Source organism: Lissotriton vulgaris, chromosome 2_1 (genome assembly GCF_964263255.1).
Source record: "Lissotriton vulgaris chromosome 2_1, aLisVul1.2, whole genome shotgun sequence".
Lineage (NCBI taxonomy): Eukaryota > Metazoa > Chordata > Amphibia > Caudata > Salamandridae > Lissotriton > Lissotriton vulgaris.
The window spans coordinates 283165132-283193100 of NC_141687.1; the positions used below are offsets into that span (position 1 = coordinate 283165132).

The following is a 27969-nucleotide window of genomic DNA, read 5'->3' on the forward strand; positions in this document are numbered from 1 at the left end:
TAGAAACAAATGTACTTAGCAGTCCGTGTTTTGGAGGAGCTAGGTTTTGTAGTGAACAGGATGAAGACATGTTTTGTGCCAAGTCAGGAGACAGTATTTTTTAGGTTTTCAGATATGGACATTGGGCTTTGTATCGAAGTTCCCAATGGAGAAGGAAAAACAGATCCACAAGGAGTTAAGGAGAATGAGAATGAGCAACTTAGTGTCTTTATTCACTTGGTCAGATTGTTGGGTTTGCTTTCTGCATCAATTCAGAGTCAGTAAGAGAGTTGGATGCTAATCTTCAAGGAGGGGGGCAAAATGTGGTTCTTTCACAACAGGAGAGAAATGGAGGCGATGCATATCAATTACCTGGCATTGCTGAGAGGTTCTTTTGCGGTAAGAGTTTTGTCAGGAATCAAGTAAAGTCTTGTGTATTGTTGAAGATGGACAATGTTTTGGCGGTCAGGTATATGAACAGATTCGGGGAACCTCAGTTGATTGATTTGGCAAGGTTTTTTGGCACTGTTGTCTGAGCCAGAATGTAATGGTACAGGCACAACATATTGCAGGATTGAGCAATTCAGTGGTGTATTGGATTTCAAGGCATTTAAGGAAGTCAGCATTGGAGGTTGGACAGGAATGTTTTCAATACTTTAGAGAGGAGATGCAGTCCATTCAAGGTCGATTTGTTTATGAGTAGGTTCAATGCACAGATTCCAGTTTTCTTCAATTGGAAGCCAGATCCAGAGGCCAAGGCGGTGGATGCTTTTCTACAGAGTTTGAGGATGAAACACAGTTATATATTTCCCATGTTTTCCATGATCCAGAGATTGTTGGTGAAAGTGACGAGAAAGCAGGAAGAATTTTGTTTTGCCCGTTTCAGAAGAGTTTGCAGACGTGATGAGTTTCTTGATAGATGATCCTGTGGCTATTCCATGTTACCTGGGATTGTTGGCGAATCCAATGGGGGAGAGTCACAATCTGGCATTGAAGGGTCATCTGCAGTTGATGGATGGATGATTTCAGAAGAGTATGGCAGGTGTCAGGCTTATGGTCAAGGTTACAAAAGTCATCAAAGGATTTTGTGTGCCAGGTATCACAAAGTCTTATAGGTTGGCACGGAAGAGATGGGTTTGTTGGTGTTCTAAGAGGCGTTTGAATCCCTTTTCGGTATCTGTAGTAAGTGTGGTAAATTACTTAGCAGAAGTGTTTTTAGGGGGTAGTTCATATAGTTCGGTGAGTTTCACCAGGTCAGCAATTTCTGCAAGTCATGTGTTAGTGAATGGATTGCCAGTAGCGCAGCATGATATGGTATTTGATTAGGAGTGTTCGGTTAAGGTTCCTCTAGGTCTGGCGGGCGTGGCTTGGACACCGGAGGGAATGGCGGCGTGAGCTCGGAGCTCCGTGCCTGATCCCCTAATAATCCTGGTAAACGGAGCGCCGACTCCCGCAACTACGCTCATCTGCGTGCTGGAGGTGAGGGGAATCATAATGGCATCCCTGTGAGCGCACACGGAGCAAACTGAAGGTGCGCCGATCGAGCGGAGAGGAAGCAGAACCCGTGCACGAAGGAGCCTAAAATGGCGGCCATCTCCGATGCCGGAGAAGACTAACGGGAGATCTTGGAAGAGGGGTGCGTCCCCCGGAGAGGTGCACTCCGGAGAACACAGCGAAGCACCTAGTGTTCACGGACGTTGGCGCAACGAGCCCCATAGCCCCGTGTCGCTGTATCGGCCTGCTCCTGGGACGGACTGAGCTGGAGAAGGCTCTGCAAGATGGCGGCGGAAATCGATGCCTCTGATTTGCGGTAGCTTTGCCGAAGCTGATACCCTGCGGAGACACTGACCGTCTGGGAGGCGGAACGGCACTTGGGACACCACCTGGCACTACGAGGTGAGGTCTGACTTGGCTATTTCCACAACTAAGAGACGGGCGGAGCACTGTGAAGGCGGATCGGCGCAGCAGCAAGGGGGGACGAGCTTCTTACCCCTACGGAGAGAGCTGCGACTGCTATGTGAGGGCCCGGTGGGAGAAACGCCTGACTGCTGGCTTGGGTCTACTCATTGACGATTGCTGAAAGCTTGCTTGAATGAGACGGCTGACAGGTCGGCACTGGGTTCAGCTCCCTGGTGGCGGAGGAAGGAGGGCACAGCGCGGCGAGGGCAACACAGCGGGAGATTCGGAGAAGACAACGGCGAGGAGCAGAGCATCTGAGTCAGGGCGACTACGATCAGACTGAATGGCAGAGGCCGAGGCTGCTGAGCTCGGAAGGAGAGCAGCCCGACAAGACCCTCAATTCTATCAGAGGCGCTGTGGAATCAACAGAGCACATGGCGCAACATCGGCCTCCCCCTGCGTCTGGGAGGTCCCGACACCAGACCACAACACGGCACCGTGAGTTGAGACCCGGAGCGAGCTGAGGGAGTGCTGATTGACAAATAGCGGAGGGATATAACGTCTCAGCAGTGGCCGGCTCCCCGGAAAGCGCCCAGGCCCCGGAGGCGGCCTTGGATCAACCTGAAAGCCGTGGATGCACATGGAGGCAGCAGTGGATGAGGCTGGTGAGCTGGTGCACCAACGAGGCTGAACAGCAGATGAAGCCCGGCAAAGGGAAGGGCCCCAACTTTGCGTAGGACCTGAGGAGGGAGCTGGATCCCACAGTCCTTCAATACTACCGGCAAGCGCTGCGGTAACGCCCCGAACCTGTGGACAGGGGCTCTGCGCCGAGAAATGCTTCACAGGAGCTGAGGAGGCCCAAGGAGACGCCCCGTAGCTGTAGCGGCACGAAGGTGTGTGGGGGAAGCCGGCAAGCTGGTGGTTGACGACACTAGTAACCACCTGTTAGCGGGGGCGAGCACTAACAAGTTTGAGCCCTGCGAGCAGCCCATGTCCGCAAACCACAGGAGCGGCAGAAGAGTCCAAATAGGATGGGGAGCACCCAGGGCTGACCTGACCATTCACACCGTACGGAAACGACCCCAAGGGATCACAAGGAGCACAGAACCTGATTGCGCTTGAGACCTACCAGCAGCGAAGCACCACGGGGAACCCGGGTGTACCTGGCAGGAGAACCCCGGGGGAGTGCGGGAGAAACCTACATACTAGGAGTGGAAGATCATACTTGAACAGGACGGCCCCACGTGCCTGGAGTCAACTGGCACTGAAACTGCCCTACAGCATACGTTTGGAGAGCCGTGGGACCGTCGGGGATCGCTGCTACGAGCCCACACACGGGAGGGGACCACGGAGGCATCCCTTGAGCTGCGGAGTGCACAGAGAGTATCAGCACAAAAGGCATCTTGAAATCATGGTGAAGAACAAGGGGAAGACGGAGGGAGCTACGGCCTCCAAACGCCAGAGGGGGTTCCCACGGGGCCTTCAGGCCTGCAACAACTTCAAGACCGCATACTGGAGGCTATTGCCGCGACGAGAGACACTTTGCAACAAGATATTGCGCAAGTGGCGTCGGGTTTGGGCCTCCTCCGTGCGGACCACGACAAAATTAAAGACAGAGTCAAGGATACGGAAGATACCCTACGAGAGCTGGCCCCTGCCCACAAAACTATGGAGGTGAAGCTAGTGGACACCCTAGACCGAATACAATCACTGGAGAGGAGGGCTGAGGACGCCGAAAGCAGGAGTCGACGCAGTAACGTCCGAATAGTGGGCCTTACAGAAAAAACAGAAGGGGACGATATGGTTGAGTACCTGGACAACTGGTTTAAGATAACGGTGGCGCCAGAAGGCCTCTCTCCATTTTTCACACTGGAACGCGCCCACAGCGTTCCGGCTAGACCGCCCAGACCGGGTCAACCGCCCAGACCAATTATAGCCAAACTGCTGGACTATAAGGACAGGGACTTGCTGCTGCAGAGAGCCCGAGATGTGGGGCCATTCCAGATAGCGAATAGCAAGGTGACACTATTCCCTGATTACACCTTTGAAACACAGCAGATGCGAGCCTCCTTCTTGTCCTTTAAACGGGAACTCAGAACTGAAGGCATAACGTACTCTCTGCTCTTCCCGGCTAAGCTTCGGGTGGTGCTGGACGACAAGGCGCTCTTCTTCCTCACGTCTATTACACAAGACAGAGGACCCTAGTACATTAGGATCATGCAAATGATAGACATATACTAAATAGTATGTATGACCTTTGTCCAGCCGGACAGGAATTTATTAATTAAATATTTTGCTGGTTCATATAGTAAACATCTTATACAAAAGTGGGCACAGCCTGTGACCCACAAAGGACAAGACAAAACAAGTGAAAGCAAATTATGTAAAGGCGCACAAGGCGGTCTGTACTAGTATTCAGTTTTACAGACTTGGATTCATTTTTAGCAAACCATTGTTAAAGACATTTTGTGACTTTATAAAAACATATTGTGCTTTAAGGTCGACGACGTTTCGATGCAACTTAAGAATACAAGCATCATCATCAGGACAAAAACCATTAAATCATGTTTGTCTTGAGAGCATTTCCAAAATAACATAGCCTCTGCATGGTAATTGTGCGGATTTCCTGGAGGTATGTTTACTTAGTCCGCCCGTGTGGACATTGCAACTGATATTAACCGGCCAAAGCCGATGGCACGGTATGTTGGAGGATTCAAATTAATCGTGATAGTGGTTCCTGGGTCTCTAGCGCGGCGGCTCGAAGTTCTGGTATATGAGGTTTCGTTAGCGTCTTGCTCGATGGCAGGGCGGATGGGGTTCTGGCTGTGATCGCTCTTTTAGGTGCAAGTATGTATGTATGTGTCTGTTCATGCACCCTCCTGAATATGTAATTAGGAAATGTGATACTACTACCAATGTACATAAGTTAAAGCTGCATATGAACCTCTTGAGCTGTGTGCTGATGGATAGAGGGGTTGTTAACCCCATCGCCGCGGGGCTAATTCCTCTGCGGTGCGGGGGGAGGGAGGGCGCGCGCAGCGCCACAGTGCTTGTGACGAGTTCGGCTTGTCACGCTGCTTGGTGGCGCTGTGCTCATGACGAGCCAAGCTCATCATGACCACTCCAGTTTTCGAACGTTCAGCACAGCAGGGAAATTATCCCCGCGTGCGAGCGTTGCGGCGGTTATGACGAACTCAGCTCATCATGAGCACAGCGCAACTGTGCCTCATGACGAGCTCAGCTCCTCATGATTTTACTACACAAGAGGAACCTATATTAACACCTTCCGTGCTCATGACGAGCTCAGCTCGTCATGAGCACGGAAGGTGTTAATATTGGTTCCTCTTGTGTAGTAAAATCTGCGCCTGCTGAGATGATTCCATCTTGTGTGAAGATGGCTGTGTAACTGCACTATATATACTTGGCTAATGAACCCGTGAATGTTGGAAATGCTGCTAACATCTTTGACTTCTTGGTGAACAGGATCCGTTTACATGTATAATATCAATAAAGAGCAAAACAAAACATAGACTGTGTTTAAATGTAGAACTGGTTATTGTCTAAAACAGATTTCGTAGCCTGTGGTCCTACTAAAGGGCGTCCGTGACTGCTTAGAAAATTAAGTAATATTAACAGATCAATAAGGTGTGTATGAGTAAAGAAACAAAATTGAACATTTTAAAACATGCTATAAATGTGAAAGAATTTGAAGTTAGAGGCTAAAAATTAAGTTGGTATCTTCTGATTGATCCGTGGGAGCAGTCAAACATAATATTATATGGAAGATGAGTGGTCTCAATTAAATTTAGAAAGCTTCAACCTTCCCATTAAAATTAAATCCATGGATTCCAATAATGACTACATGGGGATCCCAGGAAAAAAATAATGATTCAGTGGTGGTCCCCAGATTCCAGTAATGATTAGGTGGGGTCCACAGAAGTTAAAAGGTTGACAACCACCGGTCTAAAGCATTCACTGCTTTTTAATCACAAACAAAAAGATGCACATATATGTCTGGTTTAGGTATGAAAACATACGCTGTATACATTTGTTTACATTTTTATATTAGGGAGTTTAACCCCTTGCGTTCTGATGACAGAACGGTTCCGTCATCAGCGTCGGTTGAGCTGTGCTGATGACGGAACCGTTCCGTCATGACTCCGCCGGCGCAAGGCGGAGTCAGCACAGGCGGGGAATACGCCCCGCACGCAAGGGGTTAAAAGCTTTGACTGTAAAATAGTGCCATCTATTTTCATATTAGTGGTGTTTATGGATTCTGACATCACTTCATGTGATGTCACTTGCTGTGGTTATTGCATCTGATATCATTGCAAAAAAAACCTATGCTATTTAGTCACTCATTATTTTTTATGACTTGTGCCAGGTCTAGAACCTAGAAAAAAGTGTAATATTATGGCTGGGTAACGTGTGTTTTTCAATGACCATTCATATTAACATTGCTTACAATTTACCTAGAATAGTAAGACTGCCAGTCTCCAAGTCTACTGTAGAAACCTGAAAAATCAGAAAGGCGTTCACAGACATAGGCTTCCGCTCGTTTGCGTTTATCACTGTACGGTACTCAAATTCCGGGCTCCGAGATAGGCTGCTGAGGACGGGGAAAGCCTTAAGAAAGGGGCTGTCACTCTGGCCAGAGTTCATGACTTTACTGATCACCTGGAAAAACAAATGTTTATTTTCATGAGTAACAACACATGCATTGTGCCCTCTACTGCTGGCCATCCCCCAAAATACAAATTGAAAGTACTACCTATAGGAAATCTTGAACCTCGAGTCATCTCATATGAGCACTAGTGATGGCAATGGAAAACAACCGATGGCAAAGCCAATGGGTCTCACCTATGTGAGAGATATTGGTTATGCCGATGTCTCTTAGACATGTCATACAGCAGCACGGCTAAAAGTTAGTGTTGTGGGGCAGAGAAGGGTGGTGTACAATATGGTAGCAAAGAGTAGAGTGGCGTGGAGTCGCGGAGAGTGAAGTGGCATAGAGTGGAGTGGTGTAAAGTAGAGTGGAGTGATAGAGTGGAGCGACAAAGAGTGGAGTGGAATAAAGTAGAGATCCGTACAGTAGAGCGGCATAGAGTCGAGTGGCATAGAGTAGACTAATATGGTCTAGAGTGGGATAAAGTAGGGTACAGAGGAGTGGTTTAGAATAGAGTATTTATGTAGAGTGGCAGAGTACAATAAAGTGGAGTAGAATAGAGTAGCGTAGAGAGGAGTGGCTTAGACTGCCATTGAGTGCCATTGTGTGGAGTGGAGTGGCGTGGAATGGAATGGAGTGGCGTAGAGTGTTGTGGAGTGGAATGGCATAGGGTGGCATACAGTAGATTGTACAGAGTGGAGTGGCGTAAAGCGGCATAGAGTAAAGTGGCGTAGAGTACAGTGGCATAGAGGGTGGAGTGGTTTAGAGTGGCGTAGAGTAGTACACTTGTGAGTGTAAGTAACTAAAGTGTGAACAGAGATGGCATATAGGGTGAAAGCAACACAAATAAGAAGCTGTATGCCTGTGTTAAAAGTAGTAAAACACATTGCACGTCCCGGAATAATATTGAAATGCTTACAAATTTTAAAAAAAGTGTGTTGCAAAAAGACGAGGAAGAACAAAGATGAAAAAGAACACATGTCCTTGGTCCATGCTCCAGGGAAGAGCCAACACAAGAAAGGAAAGGAAACATACATGAGCAAAGCAATGAAAAGACAACAAAAACAACTTAAGGTTTTCTGTGGGTGCATTGTAAGTCCTCAGAATTGTTAACATTATGTCTTGCAGCATAGCTCAATAGCTCAGTGGGTCCTTACTTTTGGTGCTGAGCTCCTTCTGTTACCTGCAGGTCATAAATTACAATCCTGATAATATAGCTCAGTGACTGATGCACCTGCATTAGCTAGCTGGATGTAACCTGTAAGGCATAGGGTTATAAACTTAAAGGCTTATTTCTCAATGTATCTATATTTAAGTTTGTTCAAATGGGTACTTTTGCAGTATTATAGACTCACTAATCAATCAATCAGAGATTTGCAAAGCACCGCAAATCCCCGGTGATGGTCTTAAGGTGCTGGGGGTACTGCTAGCTTCATTGTGATCTGTTTATTTGATGAGCCAGGTCTTGAGTCCTTGCCTGAATTCCTGGAGCTATGGGGAGATACTGAGATGCAGGGGAAGGTCGTTCCAAGCTTTGGCTGCCAGGTGTGAGAAGGACCATCCTCCACTGTTCCTTCACTGGATCCGGGGGGTGTCAGCGAGGAAGGGGGATTGTAGGTGTCTCGTTGGTTGGTGGAATGTCAATCGATGGTTGATGTAAGCTGGTCCTTTGCTGTGCAGGGCTTTGTATGTGTGGGTCAACATCTTAAACTGGCATCTCTTTGGATCTGGAGCCAGTGTAGCTTCTTAATGTGGGTTGTGATGTAGGTTTGTATGGGGAGGAAGAGGATGAATCTGGCCGCGGGATTTTGTATTGTCTGTAATCTCTTCAGGAGGCGTGTGGTGATTCCTATGTATAGTACGTTCCCATAGTCCAGCATGCTGGTGACAATGACCTACGTGACAGTCCTTCTGGTGTTGCCTGGGAGCCAATGAGAGATTAGGCTACATAAATGATTATAGTGTAATAACACTTAGACACAGATATATATTTAGATAAGCATATATTCTTACAGGGCACGCTTAAACCCATACCTCTTGCATACAGAGCTTGAGTAAAACTAATTCTAAGCCTCAGTTTATCTTTTAGCAGCTTGTGAAGTCAATGAGGGTCTTTGTGTATCTCTGTTTCTCTTAAGGGGTCTATGTGACAGAAAGAAGGTGTTAGGCTTCAGCTATGAAAATACGCATTTCAACTGCTTCCAGAGAGGGTATGTATGTGTCTGTGTATGTATATGGTATTTCTATAGCAAAAACTAGCCAGAAGATAGCGAAGCACTGTTCATGGTCAAAGGCAATCGTAAAGTCAGTAAGTGATAGGAGAGGAAACAGTTGTGGGTGGTTAAGGCATTTTTATGTCGTTTTCTTTAAAGAGGTGAGTCTTCGATTATTTCCTCAATTGGAGCAGCATTGGGGTGATCCTAATGGATATGTCCTGGATGCATTGATAAGACTAGGGTAAAAGGAATGCTGATGGCCCCTTTAAGTGAAGCATCTGTGCTGGGTTGAAATGGAAAAGGAAAATAAGAGCCATCCCTACATGCTTCTACTTCACATGCACACCAAAATCAGAAGTACGGGCTCCACTATAAGTGGCCCTAAGTCTACAAACTTCACTGCGGCCAGCCTGGAAACCAGATTCAGCTCAATATCTGCTGCTGGATCTCCCTCCCCATGCCAGCCACTGCATATCAAGTTGTGAGTAGTTCAGCCAATGCTGTTCTTTCTTTTTGGTACAGTCCTGCATATATAAGGAGATGGCAAAACAAAAAGCAACTCAAGGAACAACTGGTGAGATATCTATACATCTGATATGAGACAACTTAATGTATCCACACCTGTACCACCTTAAATAACCCAAGGGACCATATATCAGATATGTAGTGACACAGCAATCAACAAGCCCCATGTTGTGAAGATATCTTCTGGAAGCCGTGGTTTTCATCTGCAGCACTAAGTATGCTGGTACGAGTAGTTTGACTTTCTCCTATAAGTATAGGCATACTCTTCCAAGCATGCATGTTATCAGCGCCTAGAAGCTCAGTTTGGGTATCAGTACACTATATAAGTATCCTGAACCAGTCAGTTACAGTCAATTATTGGCTGAAGATCAAACTCATGATATGGGGTCACTTGGGAGCTTTCTGGACATGTACCAATGCATTCCAGTGTTTCTGCAACAACACGCTCCGAAAAACCCTCTTTCGAAAATTCCTCAAACGCAAGCCATTGATATATTTTCTTTTTAACACAACACTGCAAACAAACCAATACAGAATAACAATAACAAATCTATCCCCCTATAATCCAAAATGACTACATTTATATGACATGTGTAGAGGTGGGCGGGCAACTGAAAGCTCAAGCCAGGCTTAAGCCCGAAGCCTGGCTCAGCTCAAGGTCCTTCTGGAAACTCAAGCCCTTAACGAACCGAGCTTTCATGTGGCTTCTGCCTGCCTACCTCCCTGTACACTGGATGTCGTGTTACAGCCAGAACTGTCGACTTTGGAATTGGAAAACAAGGTTGGGTCTCGGCATCAGCTCCTGTGATTCTAGGCAAAACATTTAGAGGCTTATTTATGAGCCCCTAGCGCTGCCTGTGCCCCATGTTGCATTACACACTGATGGCACAGCCTGCTGCATGAACCTTTTTATGTGCTAATAAATTTCGCGCATTTCACGCAACACATTGCGTGTTAGGGGCATGACATGGGTGTTGCTGTGGGTGTTCACACGCAACACCCATGTCCAATGATGCATTTCCAGATTTACGAACAATCGTAAACCTAGAAATGTGTCAGGATGCTATGCAACTCCCAGGTGTGGCGTAGCGAGCTGCAACGAGGAGAAATGTATTAATGTCTCCTCATTTTCCCCTCTTTTAATGCATGCTGCATTCTATAGCACACATTGGAAGAGGAAATCACCTCAAGTGATTGTTGTTGTGCTTTTGTAATGTAACTGCTGCTCATGTAAAGTGCTCCAATACCTTTGGGTTGGGTTTGTGCAATATAAAAACTGCAGAAAAATGAACAAAGGTAAAAACAAAGCCTTAACATAAGTAACAACAAATAGACACATATTTAGTGGCTGATTTCTAGAAGGTGAAACCAGAAAAACTGACTAAAATGCACCTTGGGCAAATATTTTATTTCACCAAAACTCTAATTATTCATTATCGCATATGAAAGCACTTTTAAACACGTGAATTCAGAATACCAGCTGTACACAAAAAACAATTGTGCTTGATTGAATAGACTATAATGTTGCTATATAATAATCTGGGCCAGTACAGGGTTTTTACATGACAACTATCTTGCCTCTTAGTTCGTTATTGGTTCATGTTTCAAAACGTTTACTTATAATAAAGTACTGCTCGGCGTAGTGCTGTAATGTGAAGTATTAATGCCAAAGCTTCAACTTGTTAAAGGAATACACTTTTTTAATTGGAAGAGACTTTATCATACTTTACTTGTTGTATAATTTACATAGCAAACATTTTCAGGGCTCGGCTCGTGCACAGGCTCGAAGATCCGAGCCAGGCCCTCTCTTCAGCTCTGGCATGGCTATCCTCTAGATATGTGATCAATCCTATATCAAACACAGCAGGTTGTCTAATAGTGTCAATACCAAGTATTAAACAAGTTAGGAGACATTCGTGCCCTGCTGTACTCATAAATGGAATGAGCCACTGCGTATGCTAAGTCATAGTCTTGCGGGTCCTCAAAGAAAGTCATGTTTAGTGGAAGTTTCTCCTTTACAGCGGAGGGGTGTTGCCCCACCTGTGCGAGGCTCCTCCCCCCTATAGTACGAACCAATGCATCACCATTAAAATGTTGTCAAACTAACTCATTTTCTTGCTACCGGCGAGTGCAGGGGGCGGAATGATTACTGCTGATTGACAGCAGCAAGGATGACACTGCAAATGCGGAGTGGGCATGTGGGATAGGCCGGCCGTCATACACCGGCTAACTTGACATGCACTTTTTTGTCTGCACCCATAGCAACTGTGTTAACCAGCCAGGGGAGTCCCAGTCTCTATCGGATTTATAGGCAGAAAGTTGGCAAAATGCTTCTAAGTCCCAGCACTTGCAGTGGAGGACTCTCAGGCAAACAAAGAAATAACTTCTGGAAAAGAGCCAGAAAAGCGATTTTCTGAGCGTTAAATTTAAAACTGGGGTAACTGGAAATACTTACAACCTCTGGAATTAACTGTACCCAATTATTTTGGGGGTAGGCGAAGGGAATGACAGGTTAAAATCTACTCAAACACACAGATTTGTTAGGAGGAATGCTAGCAATTTGTCTAACCTCTGGCAGTCGCTCGGGTAGTATTTCAAGCCATAGGCGTTTGACCACCATGCCACTTTAGATTAGACCAAAGAGGTGTCTGGGAAATAACCCTGGCTTACAGGCTTAAGCTATTTGCATATAATTTAGACACGATATCTTGAAAGAAGGAAAATTAGAGACATAGAGTAGGGAATGATTTTAATTTAGGGGGAGATTCCCGAAAGATAAGACACGTGCGTAGAAATCATCACATTAACATTTTTTCCCTCCCTTCCTGCAAGTTGATCCTGTTTAGACTGAGAGCAAAATGTAAGATACTGATCACCTGGTGGTGAGCTGACATTTAAAACTCCAACAAAAAGGACATAATTAATTTCCTATGCACGGTCGCCGAGCTCGCCTTTCTGTAAGCTTAATGAACGTTGATGGTAACTAGTCTTGACTAGAATTGAGACCTGCTCTTGTAGCATTATCAAGTGCATGCAGTTGTTCAGAAGGGGTCATTACTATGCGATAATCTTTGTATCCATTATGTAATAAACCACTTTAGGACACCTTTATGGATTTAAGAAGTATTGGCGAAGCCAGTAGGTTGGCTTTATGGTGCTCACACTAGCAGGGTAGGCTCATTGAGGCCTAACGTAGAAACGCAAGTGGACTGTCTTGAAGGCTCCCTTGATTGTTATGTGAATATATCTGGAAGAGAGACCATTAGAGTCGTAGAGTATGGAATGACTCAAATTCAGGGGGGGATTCCCAAAAGAGAAGACACGTGCTTAGAAATTATTCCATTAAAGTTTTTTCTGCCCCTTTCCTGTATTTTGATCCTGTTTAAAAGGACTAACAAAATGTAAGATCCTGAATACCTGGTTGGGAGCCTGGCTGGGCCACCCAGGAATGAAATGGGGCAATTTGAGGCTCAAGCTAGAACAACACCCTGCTTACGGGTGGCCCCCACCCAATATCCTCATCTTTCATCTGGGAACATGTTAGGAGCGGGCGAGCTCCTGTGGTCTGAGGTTGTCCCTCCTGCGGTAGAGCATTCCCGCAGGAGGGTCAACAGATCCCTGCAGAAGTTCATGGGAAGAGAGGCGTGGGTTTCATTAGGCAAGTACCAATGCAAGAGTAAACTGAAGGGTACTATGATAAGGACAGGGCACACGTGTCTAGATTGGGAGTGGACGTATTCCTCCTGGACGTACAAGAGGCACTAAACAGCGACAAGATGTAAGTAGCTAAATAGGTGGGGGGCTCTGTCATCGACGGGGGCCTCCTCCAGAGTTTTGGCGGAGTACAAGGCGATCTGGAAGCAGACGGGTACAGGAAGGGTACCTCGGCGGCAGAAGGGTACAGTAAGGGTACCTCTGCCTGGCACAGTAAGGGTGCCTGAGCCAAGGACCAGGAGCCGAAGGAGGTTCCGGGAAACCGCAGCAGCGCCCCGTTAGTCCTTTGGGCGGTCGGGGGGCCTGAACCCACCGGGGGTGTGCCACACCGCTCCGCCCTGACAGGGTGGGCGGGAGTATAACGAAGTTGGTAATGTGCTGCACCATCAGAGCATTAACTCGCCGTGCAAGATGGCTCCTTAGGCATGCGGGACAGCGAGGGGCTGCCTGCTTTGGATCGCCCGTAAGATGACCCACCATAAAACGTCATACGTGTGTTGTATGAAATAAACCTGCAGCAGTACTTTCCCATAAATATGTCTCCAGAGTTTCATTGGGTAGGAATTGTGTATATGTACAAGCGGGCGGGAGTGAATGGCGGTGTGGGCACTATGCCGCTGACCGCGTGACCCGCAGGGGAACATGGGCGGGGCAGCGCTTTAGTCCCACCCGGCAAGCTCCAGCCAACACCGATGGGGCACCCCTCCCCGCGTCCACCATTCACCGGCCAGGGGAGGGCTTACCTGTGGGAGGGGCAAACCCGCTATATTTACTGCGGTGGCCTAGGCTCGGCCTCTCTCCATCCCTGTCCTCCCGCGGCTCAAGCGCTGTTCCCACCCTGAACCCTGACCCAGCAGCTTGAGCGGCGGCGCGAAGTAATAGAATGTTGTAATGTTCTTCTTTGTGTTGCAGGCGGAGTTACAGGGCGATCTGGAAGCAGACGGGTACAGGAAGGGTACCTCTGCGGCAGAAGGGTACAGTAAGGGTACCTCTGCCTGGCACAGTAAGGATGCCTGAGTCAAGGACCAGGAGCCGAAGGAGGTTCCGGGAAACCGCAACAGCGCCCCGTTAGTCCTTCGGGCGGTCGGGGGGCCTGAACCGACCGGGGGTGTGCCACACCGCTCCGCCCTGACAGGGGGGGCGGGAGTATAACGAAGTTGGTAATGTGCTGCACCGTCAGAGCATCGACTCGCCGTGCAAGATGGCTCCTTAGGCATGTGGGACAGCGAGGGGCCGCCTGCTTTGGATCGCCCGTAAGATGACCCACCATAAAACGTCATACGTGTGTTGTATGAAATTAACCTGCAGCAGTTCTTTCCCATAAATATGTCTCCAGAGTTTCATTGGGTAGGAATTGTGTATATGTACAAGCGGGCGGGAGTGAATGGCGGTGTGGGCACTATTGTAGCAGGCACATTTGCCCCCTGAGGTACTCCAGCATATACAGATTGCTGCAGCAAGCTCTTCGAGTCTCAAGGCGCCGCAGTAAGACGTGATACACAAGTTACCCAAATGTCCTATTTGTCACTTAAAAATGTAGCACTCTCTTTTTTCCTCCCAAAACGCTGCAGTAAGCGGTGGGATGCGCAATATGTGAAAATACTACTAAAAATAGTGCTACTGAATTTAGCAAGTTCTCCCCAGTCTCAAAGCCCTGCAGAATCAGTGTTGTGCCGCCCTCGCGTGCATATTTTTATTTTTCATAGCGCTATATGATTTTGTTCTCCATTGCAAGCCTGTGAAATAAAATGTGCAATACAGAATAGAATGTACACATTTGTGTATATAGCGCTTGTACCCGAAAATCCGTGCAGAAACGTTTGATGCGAAGAGGCCCAAAAGTCTGCTTTTAACAGCTTATAAAACCTGGAAATTTCCCACTGGGCACCAAAATATCAATATTGTAAAAACAATTATATATTTCGTTTCACTGTTCCCGTCAGGAACCATCGCTTTCAATGTTGTGGGTGCAGTGACCACGAAGATGGACTTGTGTATATACTCTAACACCTTTAAAGAAACATCGCGTCGCGCTCTCTCAAGCTGATTTCTTGCAACACCAACAAACGCGTTTTAGCCACTTGGTCTCCCTTAATGTCAAATTGAAAATCAGCCTGATCGTGCGCGACGTTCCTTTGGAGGTGTTTGAATATATATTTTGTGTGTGTTCAGCTGGACGTGGCATTATCTCTTTCAACTAGAAGTGTTGCCTTTGTGTAACAAATACCTGGTCTCCACGGGACGCTGCTTTCCCTCCATCTTCTCAATTTTAGGTGCATGCGGGGGTCCGAGCGAGGCCACTGCGCACGAGGTTATCAACAAAAATTAATTCTGTTGTATTCGAAGTATTTACTTTGGTTTCGACAACGCCACGCAGCCTTTCAGATGTGTTCTATGGTACATACATATCTGCGTAACTTTTAAACTTCTGAGACTTAAAACGCACTGCTAGAGCTTAAAAATCGCCTGCGTGATGACAATGTTACCACAATTGAAAACGAACGCAAAGCTTAAAACAAGCCCCTTTATTGCAAATAAAAATAAAGCCCCCAGAGCACGCATGTCGAAGGCGTTGCTCCTGGGAGTGTGTGCGTAGGGCTTGCTCTGGGCAGCACTGGGAGGCACTGGGGCTCGGGGCATCGTTTTTCAAACTGAAGCCACCGAAGCCCGCTTTACCGCTGGTGCTGCTCTGGGGGCTAAGGGCTGCATTTTCATGGATCCCCCCGGGATCTTCATTGCGGCGGCCGTGGTGCATGGAGCTCCCTGGATCGCTGGCCGCGAAACTGAAAGCGCGGTGGGAGCGCACGAGACTCCGTCGCCGTGAGCATGCACATCGGCTGTCTCGGCGCAAACTCCGAGTATGAATTAGAGACTGACTCACGCGTGCGACCAAATACCATTGACAATGCTGCACGTGTGGCCAACTCTTGTCTCTCCCATTGACTATGCTGCGTGCGGGGCCATCTTTTGTCTCCACTTGTTGTCGGCTGAGCCGACGACTATAGTTCTTGCAGCGAGAACGCGCTTTGAGCGCTTTTCGCAGGCTCGACCTAAAAACCTATGTACATCTGGCCCTATAATATAAGCACAGAGGTGAGAGAAATTGGAGACATATATAAGTGACAGCTCAGAGATGCAGAAACTAGAGAAAGAGATGCAGGAATGACAGGCAGATGTATCTGATGAATAAAGACAGCTGAGGCACAGAGGTGAGGAAGAGAGCGACCTTGGACTTACAGTAAATACCAGAGAAACAGTAGGAAATGCTCTGACAGAGAGCTAAGAGATAACAAGCACTTGCGTTGCCAATAGGTCTCGCATTAGGAAAGTGTGGGCTATTGGTATTGTAAATGACAATTATTTTTTTAATATGTGTTGGCACTGAAGATATATAAATTAATAGCATTGTTATTTACAAAGCCAATAGCTTACACTTTCCTAATGCGAGTCCTATTGGCTATGGGAATGCTTGTTGTTAGCCAGCAAGGACAATGCTGTTGTGGTGCTGAGTGATGCTGTTATGGTGCTAAGTGATGTGGTGGTGTATTAGAGTGATGTGGTGGAGTCCCAGAATGATGTGGTGGTGTCCCAGAGTGATGTGGTGGTGTCCCAGAGTGATGTGGTGGTGTCCGTGAGTGATGTAGTAGTGTCCCAGAGTGATGTGGTGGTGTCCCTGAGTGGTGTGGTGGTGTCCCTGAGTGATGTGGTGGTGTCCCTGAGTGATGTGGTGGTGTGCCTGATTGATTATGTGGTGTACATCAGTGATGTCGTGGTGTCCCTGAGTGCTGTGTTGGTGTCCCTAAGGGCTGTGGTGGTGTCCCTGAGTGCCGTGTTGGTGTCCCTGAGGGCTGTGGTGGTGTCCCTGAGGGCTGTGGTGGTGACCCTCAGTGCTGTGGTGGTGTCCCTGAGTGGTGTGGTGGTGTCCCTGAGTGGTGTGGTGGTGTCCCTGAGTAGTGTGGTGGTGTCCCTGAGTGATGATGTGGTGGTGTCCCTGAGGGATGTAGTGGTGTCCCTGAGTGATGTGAGGCTACCCTCTTCTCGTTTTGTAATAACACCAAATCTTCTCAGACACCCTCAGCAGTGGCATAATAAGAATCTTCCTATGTACTTACTATCTTTCCCCTAAAGACAGATTAAGGGCACGCCATCTCTTCTTCTAATTTTAACTTAAATGGAGTAGGGTTGCCTATATTCCAGAATTTAGCTTTTGTGTGGCAGTGTAAGGCTCCCTTCTCTGCCAATACCAACCAGGGTTAGCAGGGGGCCGATACTAGCATATGGCACTGTCAGCTGCATTGCTGGCTGTGCACACGGCTCGTCAAAGTGTTTATGATAGTAAGTGTACAGTGGTGGTAGGCGGAAGGCTGCCTTCAGACCTAGCATGCAGTGTGTTGAGATGTGGTGTAGCTCGTCTACACCGTCAGCACGACAGCTGACTTGCATAATGCTCTATACAGGCAGCACTCGCCTCTATCAGAGAATAATTGATCTCCACGTCAGACTTAACAAATCCTCCACAGCCCACTACGATGTCATCTGCGCCCAGTACAGGATGCCAATAAAAAGAACAGAAGACTGCCGTGAGGAGCGGCAGCTTCAGGCACCACATCTTCGCCTGCAGGTGCTACTACAGCTGACAGAGCAACCTCCGAACCCTGCTCTACCCTCGTGCCCTGGTGCCGGCTCCTTCCGGATTCTGACACTGGCCGCTGTCATTCACCATGCAAGCCATGGACACAGAAGAAGGACCAGTGTTTTAGCCGCAGGGAGACGTAACTGTACAGTGAGTGTTAAAAGCGGCCATTTTGGAAGGTCTTTTAAAGATAGTTTAAAATCAGCAGAATAAAAGTAAGAAAATGAACAATAGGCTAAAGATATATATTAATTTGACGTTTTCAGCGTTTTTTGGGTTTAAAAGGATATTATACAGTGAGTAAAAATAATACATAAAAAGATTACATTTTATTAGAAGGGAAAGGAAAAAGAGAGTAGAAAGAAAACGGGCAAAGGTAGCAAGAAATGGAGCAAAGAGGTAAAATGCTAGTGGAGAACATCACGAAAAAAGAAGGGACAGAGAGGAGGAAAGGTGGGAGGGAACACGGCCTGGGGGAAGCTGGCTGGGGAGGGGGAGGAGAAATGCAAGTAAGGCTGTGTGCGGGGAGAGAGAGGGGAGGTGCTGGAGCTGGGGAACAGATGGCCATGAAGTTTATGGCCCAAAAGCGCGTGCCTGTGGCCACGTGAACTCGAAGAAAACCCGTGGTTTCACGAGTATTTTGAGCACTTGAATTCTCGCCATTTCCCATTCCTTCGGAATGGAAAAGGCGAGACCTACAAAGGTGAAAGAGGTGAAAGAGAAAAGGCATGAAAAGTTAAGAGACAGAGATTATGGGCATCAAGACAAGAGATTGAAATCTGATCCATATGTTGATTTCGAGCACCAGATATTGAGGTGAAAGAGATATTACAGTCATAGAGGAGGGAGAGGGTTTAAATGTAGGGTGTGTGACATGGATCAGTAGTGCAGAGATGGGTGAGCTTTGGTGACGGAGATGCGAATGTAAAGAGAAGGGGAAGTATCAGTGATGTAGAGAGAGCTAGACAAGGCCAGTGGCGGCTCCTCCTAAAAGATGGAGGAGCGTCCCCCACTCACTGCTTTGCAGCAGTGAAAGAAAGGAAAAATTTAATGATAAGAACATGATGTTATTATCATTTTATTTGTTCTTGCTGCAGTAGCATGTAGTTGGGGCGGGGCTGCTCTGCTCACAGAGCAGGGCATGGGAAGAGTGGCGGGCACACTGAACTGCACATTGTGCTTTGGCCGGCCGTCTTGGGCCGGCCAAAAAGTCATTCTCACTTAGCATGTTCTCCACCCAGGCAGCATTACAGCCTCGATGGAGAACATGCCCAGGGCCCCAGTTCACATCTGAGTGCTAAACTATGGGGCTCAGACCAATCATAATGCTGCTCTGCAGCATTGTGATTGGCTCAGCGGAGCCTGGCTGCTTTCTGTTGGGCGGACGCGGAGGAGAAACAACATGGGATAGAGTGGTGCGGAGGTAGGTGTCTTTTTCTTTTTTTACACCCCCTTGCCACCTTGTCTCCCCGCCCACTGCCCCAGATCCATGCCAGCTGTCACTGGCATGGATCTGGGGTGGTGGGCGGGGGGAGCAACCCAAACAAACATTCACACACCCATTCCTACCACAAAACTTTCCATTATACATTAGCAGGTGGGGATGGATGCACACTGGGTAGGTGCATTTTTCTTTTTTTACACCCCCTTGCCACTTTGCCTCCCCGTCCACCACCCCAGATCCATGCCAGCCACCACTGGCATGGATCTGCGGTGGTGGGGGGAGGGACCCAAACAAACATTCGCACACCCGTTTCTATCACAAAACCTTCCTTTATATATTAGCAGGTGTGGGTGGATGCACACTCTAACCACTTACAAACACCCACAAATCTACCCATAGATCGCCTATACATGGAGAATCTATGCACACTCACTAACACACCTCACACTACTCAGAAAATCAGTACGCACACAACCTCAATAATCTGCACGGAACACAAATGAAGAGACCCACAAGCTCAAATACATAGGTACAGAGTGACCAAAAAACACAAAGATAATCAGCCATAAACATGCTCTTTTGTGAGGACAGCAGAAGGAAAAGGTAATATGGGTGAATTTGTATTTGGTGGTCATGAAGAGGACAAGACAGAACAAATCAACAAGACAGTCAACCAAAGTCAATGCAAGTCCACATGATAGCTTACCAGAAGTAGTACAGACTCAAAAAGCACATTACGAAACGTGCAGGATTAATGTAACAAACCAAACAGAGTTATTCTAAATCTTCTGGAACATCACAGAACTGAAGCCCATCAAGCAGGGACATTACATTACAGAACTAGTGGTCATCAAGCACAAACAAAGTGCTACTCCCCAGCACTGAGGAGAGATGCTTACCTCTTTGAGACTAATGGCCTGATTTAGATCTTGGCAGACGGGTTACTCCATCATAACGGTGACGGATATCCCGCCAGCCGAAATATAAATCTCATAGGATATAATGGGATTTATATTTCGGCAGATAGGATATCCGTCACTGATGTGACGGAATACCAGTTCGCCAAGATCGAAATCAGGGCCTAAGATCCTAAAATATTGAACTGCCATCTAGAATATAAAAGGCTCCCACTTAGAGTCTTAGTGCAAACTCCTCTTTTTGCAAGCTTCACATCTCTTCCTTTAGTCAATAAGCATCTCCCAAAGCTCCAGAACTTAGGGAAAATCAAAGTATTCAATCTGCAGGCAGATCAGTGCCCTCGTCTTACCACCAGACAGCCTGAATGTGCTGAACACTGCACCTTCAACCACTGTACTATAAAAAACTCACAGTGGGCCCCAAAGATCTGTCCAACTACCACCCTATCTCTAATTTCCTGTGCCCGGCTTAAGTAACGTGAAATTTTAGAAATTCATGGAAATTAATTCAATCATCCATGACTGACAATCAGGATTTAAATCATTCAGAGGAACTAAGGTAGCCGCGTCGCGATAAAAGGGACAATAGGCTCACGCTGCCTGTTCACTAGAAATTAGTTCAGAACTTGCTGACCTATGCTTTCTTTGTTGTAACATAGAAAGCACAGATCAGCAAGTTCTCTGTGAAGACACCACAACTGTTGGGTTGGGAGGTGAGTGTCTGTTTTCGGTCAGCTTACAGCTCTGTGCTGTTGTGCTGTTAGCTTATTGTTGGATGTGTACGGCACAGTTCTTTCAGCCCTTCCGGAATAACATTCTGTTCAGAGAAGGACGAGGAACACCATGTTGTCCTGGGCCAGGGTCTATATACACCAAAGGAAAAGGGCTCAACAACAGTGTGTTTCAAAAGTTTATAAGGGAGTATTTAGAGAATGCCATCGCTGGGTCTGAGTTTGGGTTCAGCTATAGTTAGAGCACCTCCACATAGGGACTGAGAGCCGCCATAGTCTTTCCTGGAGCACCTACTAATCATTTGTTGAAAGGCTGGCATCAGAAGCACAGAATGTTTTACTTAGCTTTACTTAGGAAAAGTGTACCTAAGTGATGAGCAGCACTATTATGAGTAGACCTCAGACAGATACTGTGGGTCCGCCGGACCTTAGAAATCCAGTGTTCATGGAGTGTATATGTTGTGTAATAGTCACATGCCGCTTAGGCGGAGTCCTCTTGAACATCGAAGCCAGGCAGAAATATGCTGTTGATTGTGCTTCACCTAACCTTCACTACATGGACCAAAAATATTCCACTATCGAAAATAAGATGCTAGCTTGACTTGTTGTGGATAAAACGTCACATTTATAGGAGGAATGTTATTTTTTGCTACATCCTGATCACACGCCACGGATGTAAATAATGAAAGGCAAGTGTATAGTGAATATGTCAAGATGGGTATCAAGCTGTTGGAGTGTAGCTTCATATCGCTTCTGACGGAAGCATACCCGGTTGGACAGAATGTCACACCGGATTGCTTATTTTGACTGCCCAAAGGGATCAATCATGGACAGATGTAGGGATGAATGTGGTGAAGACATGAAGGATGGGGAGTGTCTTTTTGCTGTGGTTCAATGGACCAAACGTCAGGCTGGCGCGTGTTGCTCAGATGAAAACGAAGAGTCACAGAAAGTAGGAAGAACATTGTAAAAGGATGCCCAAGCGGCCTAGTACACGCTGGAATTGACAACTCTATGTCCGATTTGTGAACATTCAGCCACCGAGGTGGTATCATTTTTTGACCAAATTAGAGGGTGTCTCGCATCAAGGTTCGGATTAGGTTATAGTCATTGGACATATTCAGTCATCTTGACATGATCCTCACTAAGCTGCATAATTACTGATGGCCAGTAAGATTTGTTGATGTCAAAATGTTGGTCAAGAATTATGTGGTGTCCTATGGAACATGTTGAAATGCTGGGGACTTTTTCATGCCTATAGGCGCTAGAGGTAGGTGTGAAGGGAGTTGCTACAGCACCCCGAAAATAACCATGCGGAGGTTCAGAAGTCGAATGAGTAATAAAGATGTCATTAACATTTGTATTTATGTTGCCACATTTGCTGTGCGTTCAAAGGTAGCGGTACAATGTCAGGCTATGTCTTCTGACACATTGCTGCTTTTTCTTTTCAAAGGGCGAATGGTATTTTCTCTTCTGTCTCTGACTGGAAAGTTAGACGATTTTGTAAAGTGAACTACGGTACAATAATGCCTGAAAGAAGCTCTAAGATGTATTTTTTTCCTAACACACAACAATACATAAATACCTGTAAATGAACTGCAAAATATTTCAGAAGATATCAGCAGCTAAGCACAAAGAAGCCCATTTTTTTGCAATTCAGAAGTGTGATGGAAGTTAATACACTTTGGGATATGCAAATGAAATATTCGCTGATACTCCACACATTACTGTGTTTGTGCACTGTATAGGTTTATAAGTAAAACTGTATGTTGGTGCTAATCTAGGGGCCAATTCAATAGAAAATGCTCTGTTTGTAAATGGCAGTGCACTACCACACCATGTTTAGTAAAATATACCACACCATGTTTAGTAATATATACCACACCATGTTTAGTAATATATTTGTGATCGTGTGTTCCTAAATGCACCATTGGCTACATCCCACACCTTCACCACTCCTGCTGAATAGGTGTGACTCATTTGCTAGACTTGTTCTTTGTGTGATGCCTGGATTTTTCATAATCCCTATGACTTCAGTGATGTAACATTGATGGCCGCATCCCCACTCTGAACATTTTTCCAGGACCACTGTCTGGGCTCCGTCCTGGCAGTAACAGCATCATATTGCAAATGTTGATTACTTTTCTAGCCAGATGCAGGTACGATCTGTGGAGTGCCCCCAATACCAATATGGTAGTAAAATAATTTTCAGATATATTTTCAGGTAAGTGCTTCTGAGGTCTCAGAGGGTGAAGGAGAGGGTGTGGCGTAACAGCTAGGGCAGTAGACTGTCAAGCTGGGGAACCAGGTTCAACTCTGGCGAGAGGCTCAGGAATCCTGTGATACTGGAAAAAATCACTTCATCTCCCCCTCCCTAAAAATGAATGCGTCTGCCTGCAATTCAACTGGTGCTCATGTATAGTGCTCTAATACCTTCGGGTCAAGTACGCTATATAAAACTGCAAAAAAAAATACCAAATAAAAACAATAATTATACATTGAAGTGAATACGTTTTTTGAATCAGTGCAGGTGTCAGACAGGGATGGGATCAATAGCCAGGCGGACTTTATGAACTTGGAAGAAAAGTAGTGTCATCTGTGAGCTATGCCTGGAAGAGGTTGAGCTAAATTATAAGCCTAATCTAACACCCTGCACCGCACAACATGGCATACCCTGTTCGAATTGTTGGGGGTGGAAAAACTATGATGTTTGTGGCGCTGGTTTGTTTAAGGACATTCATGGTGTCCAATGTTTGTAAACTCGGAGGTGGTGTATTGGAGAGAGACGTATGAGTTGCAGCCAGGTAAAAGAAGATCAAGCCGCACGGTGATGCTAAAATGGTTGCTAAGGCAACGAACATCGATCTGGATCACTGGGGCCAGAAAAGGTTGCCTAAATACTGTTCTTTAGCGCTGGTGGAGAAAGTTTTAGATTAGTAGTGTTAAACGAAGATTATTGAGAGAATGATCTACTTACTGGGGAGATTACTGGGTTTTGTAATCTGTAAGGAGCAGTGCTGGAAATTGATCGATAGAAGCGTTCGCACACATTGACAACATTTTTGTTGCATTTTGTCACTTGTTTTATGATTCAGGACTACTCTAGAGTTTATTGTCTTCATTTGTTTTCTGTCTTCTATGTAGTTTCGTCTTTATTTTTGTGTCGAGTACTTGCCCTCCTGGTAGAGTCTATCTTTTGTGTAGCTGTATGTAACTAGAGGGGTATGTTAAGTTACAAGCGGCGTAGGTACATGTGAATTTCATCAACTCTGAGTTCTGTGTTGTTATCAGAATGGTTAGATTTTAAGTCTACGAGGCAGCTGAAGGAGGCTGGAGCTACACTGGTTGCCAGATCCTGGGGGAGGCCCTTCTTCCAGTTAAGTGTCCTCTACTTATCTTTTTTAACCTGATTTTTTCTGAATTACAGACAAACTGAGAGAAATGTTGTAAAAAATGAAAAAACATCTTTAAGTTTTCCTTTGTAGCTTGAACATACAAGGAAATATTTGTACAAGGATCACACCAAAACTGGTTGTGACAAAAACGCATTTGTTAGTCTTGGTACACAACAAGACCAAGAATGGAAAAATGACAGCTCGTTGTCGATGTGAAAATGTGACAAACGCATCTAGAGCACCAATGCGCAAATGCCTGGACACCAGTTGAATGGGAAGGGAAGGTACATGGCCAATTTTTCGTGTGCTTTTTGTAAGTACTTAAAAAGGCAACTTGGGAATACGAAAGGCGTGCAGCAAATGAGGCGAATATGTACCTCCTGACTCACATTCGTGGTTCTCTCCAACAGGACAATGCACTCACTGATCCTTCAAGAAGGCACATGCTCGAACCAGTAAAGACCTCTAGCTACTCACTCCAAAAATACAGACTACCAAACATATCCACAAAAGCATCTGATTTACCACACTTATACTACTGGTGACCAAGCTCAATCAGAAAACTGAGTCCAGTTTATAACAAATCTTCAAGACAAAGATGAGAAGGTGCTGGATTACAACAGTGCTGCTTGGGTATCGTACTAGAATATTCTAACAACATTTGTCTGACAGAAACAATGTGCCCTAAATGTAAACAAATATTGCCCCGTTGGTGTTAATAATACAACCTCTACACCGAATGAAGCAATGTTTGTGTAAGTGATAATTAGGACACGATATTTCTGTCAGATGATAGTTGTGCTAATGATTTTCTGACTTACAATCTCCTGCCACCCCTAATCATATTACGCAGGAGGTCTTGACATCCTCCCCCTTGCTGCCAGTTCTACCGCCAGCTGACAGCAAATTTCTCCTGCCCAAAGGAGCTAGCCTCACCAACCAGCAGACTTCCATAGGCTCCTACTGGCCTTTGCCCTAGGCTTCCAGTGCCCCAGGGCGCCACAGCTCACTGCGCCGTTTTCTCTCCTGCTCTGCCCGGTTCTCCTGCTCTGCCCGCTTCCCGCCTCGCAAGCACCCCTCCCTCAGACCCATTTAATGAAGGTCGCAGCACAGATGTTGGTAGCAGGTCTTGCCAACGCCCCCCCTTGCTGCCTGTTCTGTCGCAAGCTGACTGCGGACTGCTCCTGCTCTAGTGAGCCAGCCCCGCCAACCAGCGGACTTCCAAAGGCCTCTGGAGGCCTCTTCTGCCCCAGGATCCTAGTACCCAGGTTTCCAGTGCCCAGGGTGCCACAGCTCACCATGCTGTTTTCTCTCCCGCTCTGCCCACTTTTCCCTTCTCTTCCCGCTCTGTCCACTTCCCACCTCCCAAGCTCCCCTCCCTCAGACCTATTTAATGAAGGCCGCAGCACAGACCTTGTGAGCAGGTCTTGACAGCTCCCCCCTTGCTGCCAGCGCTACCGCCAGTTGACTGTGGACTGCTCCTGGTGTATGAAGTGTGTCCTGTCAACCAGCAGACTTCCATAGGGCTGAACAGGCCTCCTCTGCCTCAGGCTCCTAGGGTCCAGGCTACCAGTGCCCCAGGGCGCCATAGCTCTTTGTTTTGTTTTATCCCCTGCTATGCCTGATTTTCCTGTGCTTCACGCTCTGCCAGTTTTCCTCCCAGGTACCCCTCTCCTCTCCCTCAGATCTATTTAATGAAGGACGCAGCAAATGCAAATCCGTCCACGACTGGACCGCGCCCAGCAACCAGGAACCCTTTTACAGATACTCAGCCGCTGAGCTTCATTCCCTGGACTGGGCACGAAACAACAACAACTTCTGCTTTGCATCTCCTTGCTCAATAGCGTGGACACTTCACCTGCATCCACTGCCAGTTCACCTCCTCCTTAGGACTGACTGCCATTGGAGCAACCCACGTCACGCCATCCCCGTTGGCCGAGACCTTCCTGCAAAAACTCAGCTGTCTCCTAATCAACGTAAGATCGCTCTGCAAACACGTCACTGAAATCTGGGACACCATCTCCACCCTCGACGTGACCTTCATTACAGAGACCTGGCTCAACCCTGCATCTGCCCCAGACATCACCACAGCAACATCCATTGGCTACAAGATGAAACACCGCAACCGCACAAACAGACACAGAGGCGACATTGCCACCATACACAAAGAATCCATCACCTGCACCACCACCAACAACGAGACCATGCTAGTCGTGGACCACATGAACTTTCAGCTTCGCCTGACGACAAAACCACCATCAAAGACACCTTCACTTACAGACACCTGGGACCTCAAATCGGCCTCAGAAACGCTAAAGCGAAATTTATCACCCCGCCAGCCATCGAATCTGAACACTACGTCTTCCTGGGAGATCTCAACTTCCACCAGGATGACCCCACAGACACCAAAGCCACAGACCTCCATGAACAAATGGACAACACTGGCCTCAAGCAACTGGTCACAGACCCCACACACAAAGCAAGACACACACTAGACCCCATCTTCATGCTCAGTAACAGAACCAGGTGCAGCCACACCATGGAACTCACCTGGTCAGACCACTCCATCATACACTTCACTATTACCGGACCTCCCCGCACCACCCCAACTATCACAGCGCCCTGCAGCTGGACCAAGGTCACTCAGCACCAATAGACCGATGCCCTCAGCATCACTCAACACAACGTCACCACAGAACTGAACCAGGCAGTAGAGAACTTCAACCGAGCCGCACCCACCAAACTGGGCAGAATGCACAGATCCGACAAACAAGGCAGCTGGTACATCCTGGAACTTAGCACTGTGAAATGTAAACAACTGCAAAGAAATTGGCAAACCAGCAGAAATGACACAGACCGAGTCACCTTCAAATCAGCCCTCAACAACTACAGCTGCCAGCTCAAAGCCACGAAAAAAGACGCCCTTACATGCCATATCGAGACCTGCGCCAACCAAATTAAGAAACTCTTCACCATCGTCAACAAGTTCACCTCAACGTCCGCCACCAAAAACACGATCCCACCCTCACAGGAACTCTGCAACACCCTTGCAGACTACTTTCACAACAAGACAGCAACCATCTACAAAAAAAACCAGACCTCCTCAGCATCCCATCAACCACCACCGCCGACCACCCTCTCTCTGCATGGGAACAGCTCAGTACACCAAACACAAATACTGTAATGAGCTCCATCCACTCTGGAGCCCGCACTGACCATTCAACCTTGGAAGAGAAGCCATCAACCATCAGCTTAACACCATCCTCAACACTTCCATCACCAAAGCCACCTTTCCCAATGCCTGGAAACACGAAAGGTCAGACCCCTCCTCAAGAAATCATCGGCAGACCCCAGTGAACTCCAGAACTACCGTCCCATCTCTCTGATCCCGTTTCCCACCAAAGTCCTGGAGAAGGTCATCAACCTTAAATTCATTGAACACCTGGAGAGAAACAACCAGCTGCACCCTTCATAATCAGTATTCAGAGTCAATCACAGCACAGAGACAGCACTAATCGCTGCAACAGATAACATCCACTCCCTAATCGACAGAGAATCAGCCGCCCTGATCCTGCTCGACCTCTCCGCAGCCTTCGACATCGTCTCCCACCACACATTCATCACCTGACTACGACTGATTGGAATCACAGACAACATGCTCAAACGGATGGCATCCTGTCTCATGGGGCGCACCCAAAGAATACATATCCCTAACTACACCTCTGTCAGGATTCGATACCTGTATTGCGCCTACCTGGAAATAACACTACAACTCCCAGAATTCTTGTTTGGTTGAGGAAGTATAAAGGTGGGGGCGTGGCCTAGAGACATCGTGTGTAATTTGTGATTC

General features: G+C 46.9%; 1 protein-coding gene across 1 annotated transcript in view; it reads right to left on the bottom strand.

Moving 5' to 3' along the window:
• The window catches only part of LOC147729973 (uncharacterized), a 1004770-nt gene that overhangs the window by 315684 nt on the left and 661117 nt on the right, over window positions 1–27969 (bottom strand). The window contains exon 21 of the mRNA XM_086954938.1: window positions 6351–6555. Within this exon, the coding sequence (XP_086811064.1) occupies window positions 6351–6555 (205 nt within the window). The remainder of the gene's footprint in view (window positions 1–6350; window positions 6556–27969) is intronic.